General features: G+C 41.8%; 1 protein-coding gene across 3 annotated transcripts in view; it reads right to left on the bottom strand.

Annotated features, from left to right (window-relative positions):
- The window catches only part of Shrm (shroom), a 130,740-nt gene extending 123,819 nt beyond the window's left edge, over positions 1-6,921 (bottom strand). For all 3 annotated transcript variants that reach the window (XM_089077308.1, XM_089077310.1, XM_089077309.1), the window contains exon 1: positions 6,767-6,921. In XM_089077308.1, coding sequence (XP_088933434.1) covers positions 6,767-6,906 — 140 coding nt within the window. In that variant the 5' untranslated portion in view covers positions 6,907-6,921. The remainder of the gene's footprint in view (positions 1-6,766) is intronic.
- Positions 6,922-12,570: the final 5,649 nt, after the last annotated feature.

Here is a 12,570-nt window from a genome sequence, read left to right as displayed (position 1 = left end):
TTAGTAGCTTCCTATTCAAGCATGTCGCGTTTATTTTTAGGCATCATGTATGAACGCAAGAGGAATACAATATGTGCCAACAAAGGTGATGCTACAAAATGACGGAGACATATGTGCTGCCGATAGTACTTCACACTTTACGTCTGGTCCTACCGGGATTAGATGCCATAAAAACAAAGAAAGAAGTAAGGACAATGTGAGAGCCGGGAAAAGAAACGAAGAGAGGTACTTGAGGCAGCGTGGGCAGTCGCTAGCGTTGCATTCCTGTAGGATCAAGGATCTCTACTTGCTTCGTGTGTGCATTTACATATGCGGACACACGTGTGAGGAGCTTTGACTTGCTACATGGACGCATATTCACGCACATGCACCAGGGCCACTACAGACGTAAACGTGTCACTCATACATGTGCGGTGACATAAAGCTGTTCGCTTCTTGCACCACGGATGTCAGTATCACATACGTATTTTTTTTCGTCGCGCGAGAGTTCCATGCGCACAGGGAACAAAGGGCATAGCCTCACTGCACGTGAACATCGAAATAATGATTTTGCAAAAGTCAATGTGCAAAAAGAATAAATATCGCGCGACGTCTTTTTTTTTCTCTTCCTTCTTCCCTTTTTCCGAATAAATAACTTGGCATGCGTATAACTCGTCCCGCAGCGAAAATACAAGCATTTTGCATCAAACTTATATTTCTCGATCCAAAGAAAACGGAAAGAACGGATGTGATTTATTCCGTGGAGATACGCTGTAACGTAAAGCGTATCAGCATTTCTAGACTGTGCGGGGAAAGACATTCGTTCATCACGGTCGCGCCAAGTAAGGCATCGAGATAGTGTAAGAAAGCGGTTTATGCAGCGTGACGAGTGACAAACCGAAGATAGACGTGCCACGCGGAAGAGCCGATGGGACGCGTCGTTCGCGCGAACGTTCGAGGAATTCATCGCAAGGGCCGTGATATGTTTTTCCATTTGGTTTTACGTATGTACGTAGGCACCAGTATTATGTATATACTGGGCGTGTCCAGGCCGTTCGTTGGCCTTTCCTCGGATTTGATTTCCTTTCGAATCGCCGCGTATATTCCCGACTCGTCCGTGCAGGCTGCAGCGATGGAAACTGGACTGACTGGCTTTAACGGCGCGTCTCGAGCTCGTGTTCGTGATGGCCTTACGTGCGACCCACGTGAACGTATATAAGGCCCCTACGTCTGCGACCACTGTCGCGGGCTGCGTGCGTGAACGGTGCATAGTGGAAACGCACGTGTGTGAGTGCGCGAGCGCGTTCGTGAGAGGGAGAGAATCCCTCGAGAATGCAAGCGCGTCGAATCGTCGTGCGTCAAATAGAACGCGACGAGAAGCGCGGCAGCCTGCAGATACCATTGTGACCGGTTGCATAAACCCGCCATCTTGGTATCCTCAAGGACGCGCATCGAATCCTAAGGTCAACGCACTCGACACACTCACATCGGCCGCCCTTCGCCTCCTCCTCCACCTCGTCGTTGACTTCTTTTTCTGGACCTTCCCCCCTCCCTCCCCTCCCCTCCCTCTGCTTGCCACATACTTCTTTCTTTCTTCCTCGCTCCCATCGTTGCTCACTGGTATCGCGTTCCACTCGCTCTCGCTCGCGGGTGAGATGGAGAATCTCATCTGGCCACGAGCGGGATGTCACTGCCATTAATCCCGCCGATACGGCCCTGGCCAGAGTCGGTCGAGCCTCGGGCCGTCTTCCTCATTTTCTTCTTCTCCATCTCTCTCCCTCTCTCTTCTGCTTCTTCTCCATCTCTTGCTTCTTCTTCTTCTTCTTCTTTTTCTTCTTCTACTCTTTCGATCTTACGACCTCCGTTTCTCGTACAGAATGATAAACGCAGGATATTTCGCGGGCACCATCGACCACATCCCCGTATAAAGTACTGGGTCGTTAGAGACGGCATTTAATCTCGCGCAAAAAGCACAACTGTGAACTGGACTGATTAGAGACGCTTCGATGAGCAGTCTTTCAATCGGCCATACCCGTGTAATTTTCTGAGAGTGTCAAGATCCGATAAGAATCACAGATCGATGTCGGTAGCACGCAATAGCGTAATAAATGTAAACGTCTGTAAGCTATACTCGAGAATGCGGCCTGCCGACTACTGTTTCACGTTACGATTACTGTTTCACGTTTAATTACAAACGGAAGGCGCTCGGGAAATAACCGGGACTTTCCGCGAGACCGTATATATATATATATATATTAAAACATTAAAATACGCGAATGTTAGCTGAAACACGTTTCAGCATTAAATAGTTTCGCAAAGATACAAACGTGGAAGAATCGAGTCGGTGAACTCTTATCGATCTCTCACATAAGGTCGACTACAAGAATCAATCAAAGAAGGCAAAGGTGTTAAAGTCTTTGGTGTAATCGTACGGTGAAGCAAGAGACAGGTAAATCGCGGTGACCAGAGAGCCAACACAGAGCGAAAAGAAAAAGAAGAAGGATCGGGAGCCGAGGAAGAAGCAAAGGAAGCAAAGGGGGAAGAAGAGGAAGAAAAAGAAGAAAAAGAAGAAGGCAAGGTCTGACCCGGCCATCTTGATCCGCAGGGTTATTCTATTTATATCACGAACTTAGCTATATTTAGCTTACGGGGCCCTGCAGGACAGCGAGCGACGAAGAAGAGAATCTAAGGGCCTGGTGAAAAAGGGCGTGGAGAAGGACCGCAGGTTCGTGGTGACGCGAAGGAAGCAGAACGGAACAAGGGGACTCCGAACGGTTGCTCGACAACAGAAGGAGACAAGCCGAGGTGAGTCGCCAAATACGATTGATAATCCGCCTGACGAATACATTAGTACTCGCTACCTCGCCATGGCGATTTCCGCCATGCCTGGGCTCACACTCGTATATTTCGTATTCATATTTTAATTTCTGTGTTCTGTACATACGTATAATGTATCGACTAACATTTCAAGTTCAGATCACCGCAGCTTCAATCATTTGTTGAATAAACATGTAAGACTTTAATGCTGTTCAGAAATTCACGAAGAACGAAATCCTAGTTGTATTTTTTTCAGATACAATTTGTAACAGAGAAGATTATAAATTAATTAGCGATGAAGTAAAAATAGGATAAGGTCGATGATAAGAGGAAAGTGAAGAAACAATTCAAATCAATATTATTTTTCATCCATTTTTTATCTAACTAATTTTTTTCAATCTCGTAATTATACCATAAGAACGTTTAAATTGATATAAAATAAGATGATGATACGATATTCAATGGAATTGGAAAACGCTATTTATCAAGTTATGGTATATCTTCGCGAAACAGTTGAAATTATCTTTCTTGTAAGCTTAATAGCAGCCTTCTGAAATTGCTGCTTCGCTTTGTTCAAGTCTTCATTACGTTCCCCGGAGAACAATTGCGATATCTCAGAAGGTGTAAAATTCATGGCGCGAAAAGAGGGAGTCACGATAGACGCTTCACTGACTTCGGGGCGGCTGTATACCCGTGTCGGCCTATCGAGGTTATCGCGGTCTGCGCCGTAAATTCAGGCTTCAACAACCCCGATTATTCTCGCTCTTCCTCTTTCTTACACCTCTCCTTCTTCCTCTCCCCCGCCGTTTCTCCACCTTACTCTCGCTCTTCTGCTTCTGCGAAACCCGACGAACTCGCGTTGCTATTTCGCGTCCGCGAAAAGATCTCTGCACCAAGTATGTGTTATAAAGGACGCTATATACGAGAGACGAGCACGAAGCCAGTCATATATCCCAGTTACACACACTGGCCGCATACCAGACGTGAACACTTACAACTAACGTAAGGCCCAAACGTCCGTGCCACGGGTATGACCGAGCATTCGCGGTTGCTGTCGCGAACTGCCGTGCTAAATCATCCTAGTCGAAGAGTGTTCCACACCGAGGAAGTGCCATGTATATTTATGCGAAGGAAGAGGTCTCTTCCGCTAGACATTCTCAAAGAGATCGAACGTCAAAGAATAGAGAAACAAAAGTTGGAAAGCGTAGGAATTATGTATATAAAATGCGCTCTATTAGTTTTCACAATCAATTAGCGGCATTAAAGAGTAATGTTCTTATTGGAGAATCGTTGAATATTTTATTAAGATAAATGCCACTGCATTCTAATAAAAGTATACGTCTAGACGTTGATAAAATAGAAGGGGTACAGGAAGTTATAATTTGTTCACATCACGGATTTACTTCATTATTTGCGAAAGATGGGAAATAAATTGCCGCGCGAAGTGCTAAAGTGCTGAAGGGCATTACTTCTTTTTAATTTAGTGCATCCTTCGCGTATGTCGAGGCTCTCTCAATCCAGTACAAGCACAGTCGAGTGTACGTGGGTCACGCGTTGCAGTGATAAATCATCCTAGATAATGGGATACCACCATTCCATTTCCAACGTGCTGTCAGCGGATAAGAACCGATACGTACGCCAAGTATTTTCCGCCGAGAATTCGTAACTCTTACGCGTCCTGCGTCGATGTACTGAATCATTTTAGACAGGTTTACAATTTATTATTCGGAGAGAATGGACACACACACAAACGATACGGAGGAAAGGAAGGCGCGTCGTCGGCGCGTGTACGCTCAATAAAAAATACGATCCCGATTGAGGAAGACGAATAAACATGGATAGAACAACGGCTCTTCCCGTTTTCCAACCCGGATCGCCGGTTCTGCATTTATGGATTTCCCGTGTGCATTCTTTCCGCGCCTCACACAATAAGGACATATTTATGAATGCGCGTTGTCCGGATATCGCCTCGTTGTGTACGGCTATACTTGTAGATCATACGTTGCGACGCTAAATCATGTCCGAGCGCGAATAAGTTATCGAAGAAAAATGCAACGAAGCGCGCGTACGCGAGGCAAAGGGTACGAAGGGTCTTCCTCTGCGGGAATATCCACGGTGAAAATTGCGCAACGCCAAAGTCGCGCGTCCCACGCTGTCGTTTATACTGCAACATCGACGTTTGCGCGGTCCCAAGGGTAAAAAGATGTAATCGAGAGAGAGAGGGAGGAAGAGAGAGAGAGAGAGAGAGAGAGAGAGAGAGAGAGAGAGAGAGAGAGAGCATGTATCGTGCATTTTATAATTTCGCCGGATGAATCGGCATTAACCACCATCGCGTTGCTTATGCGCGCCGGTATTCGCGCGCAGAATGACTTCACGATAAATCAAGCGAACGTGAATCAAGAGACAAGTTAACAGCATCGCGAAACAAAGGCGCGGCCTTCCGTGATTTGGCATTTTCCTTTATTCCAAACAGAGACGTGCACGGCGTATATATCACGTTTCGCAGCAAATAATCGACGCTAATGGAGATAGCGCGATCTGATTTTCTATTATTACGGAAGTCGTCTACTCAGATACGTGATTCTCTCTCTCTCTCTCTATCTCTCTCTCTCTCTCTCTCTCTCTCTCTCTCTCTCTCTCTCTTTTTCTCTCAAAAAACCATAATAGGCCTCCTACATGCTTTCAACACAGCTTTATGCAACATATTCGTAGAAAATAATCTAACGTATGTAGTTAAGAGAGATTCTCGATGTAAATGGAATGGAAACGAAACTTATGACATACATCGTACCGCTTCCTCGTATATCTCATATTCAAATACGATTAACCTTTCGAATTATATTAGTAACACTATATGCATCTACCCCAATGCACCGAGTTATTCGCCACGTAATATATTATTATGGATGCTATATCATTACAGAAAGACTTTGTAAGAGTAATCTTTCAATTTAAGTTTTCCGTTTACCCATTAATATATGCGATATAGAATAAATTTAATATTCGCACAAAACTTATGTCCGTTGTTTGAACATATTTAGTATCTTGTGTTTTATTCTCAAAAATATCAAATATTAAGAAGAAAAATTTGAGAATTATTATATTAAAATAATTGTGAAAGAATACACATTGATAAATAACAAATGTTTCTTTTATATTAGCTTGTAAAATAATATCTAATTTTATTAATACAATAATGCTTTAATATTCTATATATTTTCAAACATTTGACTTTACAACAAATGGTTACAATAAATAAATAAACTCTTCAATCATTTCATATAATTGAAAATATTTAATGTTTTATATATGCAGCATTTTAGTGTTGTTTCTTTGTTGTTTCTTTCTTGAATGTGCATTTGCTACGCAAGGAAATGGTATCCTGTATCGATTTTCTACGAACTTCTGCCGACAACTAAAGAGCGCGCGAACAAAAACGGTTCGTCACCCAACTACACTTCGAAAAGCAGTGCGAGTCCTCGCGGCACGTTGAAACCGCTATTAAGGTGGTATCGTCGGAAAAAAACTGTATACCTGTGCCGTCAGTACACCTAACGTTGTTCTCTTTACCAGAACATTTACTGGCAAAGGAGTTACCAGAGTTGGGCAGAGGTATTTTGGTGCCTCAGGCAGAATGGTAATTCTGCGTTCCTCGGCTAACGAGTGATAAAAATATTGACTGAGGGAATTATCTTGACATTTCTTGCATATATATGATGGACAGTTTGTTATTTAAATAAACGAAAACAAATGTAAACGCGAAAGAAAATTACTTTTCGTTTATGATTACTTCTGCACAATTCATCATATCTATTATTAAACAAAATTCAATTAATAAATATCATGTACCGAAGAATCATCAATTTACTCAAGCATTCGATAATGCTTATTGCATGATTTCTCTACTAACGATTCTAAATTTAAATCTGCTAAGTAAACATGCGATCATATTCCACAAAACAATTCTTACCTTCTTCGACGATTGCGGCCTTGATCGTGCGTCTCGTGAAGAGAATACCGACGATGATCGCGATTTCGTTTCTTCAGACTTCTACCTTCGCTGCCGTAGATCGGCCCACCTCGCGTCAAAGTCCCAAGGTCGCTCGACATGGACTTCTCATGATGGTTCATGCTGTTCGATCGCGGCCGATCATAACCGTGAGACTTCGCGGAATTACTGTTGATAATCTTTCGGACGCCGTTATGCATGTAGCGACCATGTTCCCTGGGCAGACTGCAGTAGAGATTTTGCGACGTGTAAATCGTCTTGCCCAAAGATTTATTGTCCCGGCCGTTATCGCCAATATTTGCATTTCCTTTCGAGGAAAACGTAGAGTTAACGTCGTGACTTCCTTTCGAACCGCCACCCAGATGTTCTCGCAGCCACTTTCCTATGCCACCTCCGCCGCTTCCAGTATGACTGTCTTGAACCCCGTAGGAGTCACCAGACTTGTTTCTGTAATAGAAAAGACAAAACATTGCTTACGACTGTGCTATACGGGTTTAAATTACGTTTGATTACTTTCTTCAGGAAACACGCCCTTTCTTCCCACGTCTGTCTATAAAGTACGTAAGGAAAACTGCAGCCTGGTCGTCACGTGGCAGCAATGAAAGAAACCGCAGCGCGTGTACAATATTTCAATAGAGAGAAGAAGAAATGAAGCGATTGCGTTCACGGTCTTCGAGAGAAGCGCGGCATAATAGTCGCGCCATGACGGCCTCGGTTCAGCGGTTTCGATTTCAGTACTCAGACAAATCGATAAAGAAAGGCCATGCATGTAACGAGGCAAAAACTAAAAAAGGTACGTGACTAGAAGAAGGGCGAGAAGAGGAAGAGGAGGAACGAAGATGAACGAGCGAATGAATGGCACACGCCCGCGAGGGAATCAGGGCGAATGCTTTATTGTAATAAGGGCCATGTGGAACGAAACGGAGAGACGGTTAGTGGACAGGGGAAGGGCCGGCAGTAGTTAGGATGCAGTGACCTTGGCAAGGTTATCGATACTTCTGGCCATCGCCAGTAGAAGTCGCCACCGCGTGGCATCTCTTCGCTTCATACGTGTGACTCCAAGGGTTCTTCTTTATCGATAATCCTGTATTTCTTAGTAACTGGCACTTTCTCAATGTCAATTAATTCTTACTTCGCAAGCTCACCCATTCGTTATGAACTGCGATAGGTCGTTTATATCGACGCGTTAAATCAACAAACTTTAACTCATAATACTATCCCAGTGTGCATCACAATGGGCATTCAAACTACACATCGAATAAAGGATCAGAATTGTAATTTAAATCAATATCAAACGCGATTTAATCAGAGAACCGAAGAAGATACCTAAAGATTCGATATAAGCCTTATACTTTATGATTCGCCGAGAAGCACCTAATTAATTACAACGAAATTAATTAGTCGCGTAATGCTGATTATTTAATTTCACCGACAAGAAACAAGTTTTAAACTTCCTGATAAGGGGACAGTCTACCTCGTCAAAAGTCTAATCAATAACAAGATCTTAAACTTAATATTAAGGACTTAATGTTAAGATGGAGGGAAGGAAGCCGAGAGAGGAAGCCGAGTAGCAATCTCGATGCTGTTTCGTGATTCTGGGTATTATCCGGCGTGTTACGCCACTGTACGAAATTCCAGTTTTGCCGCCCCCTCCGGCCGTTCGGGTACCCGCTCACTCCCCTATGCTGTTATCTTTCGGGCTTTTTTCCGATGCTCGTTTTTGCCTACTGCCTCGTAAACCGCGCCCGAGCCCGAAAGCAAACGCATTATCACGGAGCAATCGTCTTCTTCTCGGCCAATCAACGACCTCTTTAGGGATCGCACTTTTGGTGGTAACCGGTTGCATTCCCCAATCAAATAAAAACACCTTGCATTTTCTCGCTTAAACAGGAAATAATGTTACAAGGAATATTATACAGCACATTTCAAAGTAAACTTACAAATTATCAATCAATATAAATGTTTACAAAAATTTATTTTATAAATATCATGAAACATTCTATTTTTTATGATAATAAGATAAAAGATGTATGAATTTTTGAATATATGTTTCAGTATATTTGTTATTTAACGATCAGTTTTAACAAAACAAGCAAGACAAAAAGTTAACAATCTAATATTAATTACTATTAATCATCATGACTATTAACTGAACCTACATTTATATAATAAATTTCAAATCATATTTTCTGCAAGTGTGATACTTTTATTTTAAATGCTATTAAATATTATTTTCTTCTCTTCTTTCTCCACTGTGTTCGCTTATCGTATTTAATTATAGCTTCATCTTCAAGATTTGCGGCACCGGCGTCATGCTCGTATCCTCTGAATCTAATGTACTAAGCAATGCATTTGTATGCATTTTGCTCGCTCCAGCAGTTCCAGTTCTCTTTTTGTCGCGTTTGTTCCATTAGCCTTGTGCCATTTTCTTCGATGACGCTGTCGGCTATGACGCAAACGTGAATCGCGGATGCAGCATGATTCGATAGAGACTATTGTTTCAAGACAATTGCGCAGCCATAACGAAACGTCTGCCGAATTATTTTTCAGTCTTACATTTTATAATTTCGTCTCTCAGTAGCAAATATAAAAGCATTACCTAATTAAACAGATGCAAAATAATAAAATGATGTCACTATGTCTATTTACTTTCTTTTAGTAAAGTGTGATAAAGTTATTTTAATGTAATTAAAATAATTATGTCTAAATTCGTTAGAAACGATTTAAAATAATCTGAGAAGCACAATTTTACAATAAAAAAATTTCTTCAAACTGCAAATAAATTAAATAAAGATACAAGATTTATTCATGAGCCATTAAATACGCGTTTATTTGAGAAAAATATTTCACAAAAAAAAATGACATTACACATTTCACAAAAAAAAAAGAAATTAAGAATGATGATACGTGTCAAGCAAAAACATGCTCGATTTCATGGAACATCCTGCCAACATTCACCCTACACCTTTTCGTGCTTGAATGACCTGAACTGAGGCTGATTCTCTTCCCTCTTACTCTTCGTCTCGCTTACCAGCTCTTCGGGTTTTGCGCGGCTTGTTTCGCGAGTTCTTCGTTTTCTTCTTATTTTTCCCGCCTGCCATGCTCGCCCTTTCCCTCCGTCTCGTTGCTGCTTCGTTTCTTTCTTTTCTGTACCTTTTTTCATCCACTGACTTTTCTTTTTTTCTCTTTCTTTGCCAAGAGATACAAACACTTACTTTTCCTCGATTGTATTTCTATTTTATCACTCTGTCTTTTCTTGCGAAGAGATTCGCGTTCTATTCTTGAACAGTCGATGACGTTTATGTCTCTTTTAAGATAGCGAATGAATAATTTATCGTATAGTAATTAGTATCCTATGTGCACACAGGACGTGTATTCTGCGCCATTAGTATTTTCTTGTGATTAGAATATGCACTTGTAAAATTTATAATGTAAGAGATACAGTGTCTATGTGTTTAATGTAATAATACGAAATATGTATTTACCTATATATTGAAATTAATTTTCTTAAAAATATTTTAATCGCATTGTAAAATATTGATATCTTAAATTATGTTTGTGTTATCTTTGAGATTTGCTGATGCATACAGTACATTAAATTTCTGGCTACACACGAGGGGGCTGCATAATAGAAAAACATCATATTTACTAAGATTATTCATTAAAATATCTATAAGCTGCTTCTATCTTAAGAGAAGCTATATATTGATTACTGCTAGATGATGCTGCAGTACTCGCAATGGGTATGTACGTTGCAGTACATGGGATTAACATTTAGATGAGCGGAATGCTTGCGCCGACTTACGTTGTGCTGCTGCTCCCTGAAGTACAAAGGATTAACATCCTTACAAGCGCCCGTACATGTTTTTATGCCGCATCCAACTGAATCATCCTTATGCTCATAAACGTCACCGGTTTCATCCAGCGCGAGCCTCTCGACGGAAGTCGGCTCCTCTTTTAGCGAGTTCCGAAACGCGTTGCCCGACTGGTTTCGGCGAAACGATAGCGAAAATCCCCGTCAATATTGATCGTCGTTCTTGTCTCGGAGTCAAAGGTCCTTCGAGGCAACGAGCCCCGGAGCAAACGCCGCGCGGCCGCTCTTCTTGCCGATCTTCGGCGCGAACGGTCGGACGAGCTCGAGCGCGAGCTCGTCATGAAAAAGTAAACGCGCCGCATCGCGCGAGGGTGCTCAAATACGAGCCGCTCAAGAATATGCGCTCGGAGCATAATACGCGTATTATATGCCGGCATACCTGTTCGACTAAATTCACCTATGGTCCGAGAATCGGCGTCGGCGTCTTTGTGCCTCCTGCCGTACGGTATCGGCGGAAGGGCAGGTACCTGCGGGAGATGCTTATGCCAGGACAACGATCCCGAGTGTGGAGAGCGAAACCCCTTTCCACGTACGGGATACTCCCAATCGTTTCGGGCAGTTATTGATCGTGATCGACGATCGCATATATACCTTCATGACTTGGCTTTCACGCGACGCGCACAACATCGCGCCGTCGTGGAATCGTGCGTGTGCATGGCGCCGTTCGTGCAGCTATTAAAGATGAGAGAGAGAGAGAGAGAGAGAGAGAGAGAGAGAGGGGGGGAGAAAGAGCGAGGAGAGGCACAGGGAGAATAGAAGATCCCTTATCTAAAGGTGGAGCTGTGGCCGTATCGGCGTTACTAATGTCATGCCTGTTGTGACAGCCACCGTACGGTGAAACGGCGATTTTAAACGCGCCGGAATGCCTGACGGTAATAAAGTACTCGCCCGATTCGTAATTACGACGGGACGGGTCACGAACTGTCGCTAACTGGGAACGATTCCAATGTCTCTCCGCTGATTATCTACGTAGCTCCGGTCGAGCCGTCTTGCGCAATAATCATAGTTTATTGTCGTATACAGGAGCGTTTATTCAGTGTCGCCGAATGGTATACTATAATGCCCCGGCGTCACGTTTCGATGGTCGCGCGTATGGTCACTTGTCGGGATTACCGAGAATCGTGGTTATTAACCCATTACCACCCGTTGCACCGAACACCGCGTGATTGCGGTAGATAATTTACTAACCAGGGAAACAGTAATGGAATTATGTACATTAATAGCTTTGTATCTTTACCCAGTGGAATCTTAGGCGCGACGGTCTGTTATTGCGTCTGACGATTAATCAAACCTGATTCTACGTATCTCTCCTTCACTCATCCCCTAGGATTTTTTATACTCGTAAACAGTGTATGTACTTGATTAGTACGTAATATATAAGATACATCAACGCAACGTGCAAGACACGAGGATATTTATAGATAAATAAAAATAAAAATTTTTTTAAAAAGATCTTTAAGTTTTTCTATATTTAAAATTGTAATTTGATGTTTAGAAGGTGTAAATTGTTAGTCATAAAATCTGTCATAAAAATAGAAGGCATATAAACAGAATACGATAGAAAAAATTACAGTAATATAGATATAGTTCTTAATATTCGAATATATTTTTATTTAAAAAAATATAAAGAATTTAAGAAAAACAATATTGAGACACAGAATATGTTTTATATAATTTATAATTATAAAAATTGTAAAATATATTCAATTGTAATTGTATTATATTATATAATTTTATGTGTAAAAAAATATACTCTTTAGAAGTTGATAAGAACATCCAAAGATGTTTCTATAACGAAAATATATCCTTGGAAACGACTAGTCATTCTATCATCGTAATAAAGCTATGTCTCAACCAGCAACATCTATTCCTTCATCATAGATCTTTCTCT

The sequence above is a fragment of the Pogonomyrmex barbatus genome, unplaced genomic scaffold (genome assembly GCF_055798465.1).
Source record: "Pogonomyrmex barbatus isolate J1 unplaced genomic scaffold, ASM5579846v1 scaffold2, whole genome shotgun sequence".
Lineage (NCBI taxonomy): Eukaryota > Metazoa > Arthropoda > Insecta > Hymenoptera > Formicidae > Pogonomyrmex > Pogonomyrmex barbatus.
The sequence above is the reverse complement of the archived record's forward strand: the minus strand, read 5'-3'. Positions and strand labels throughout refer to the sequence as shown.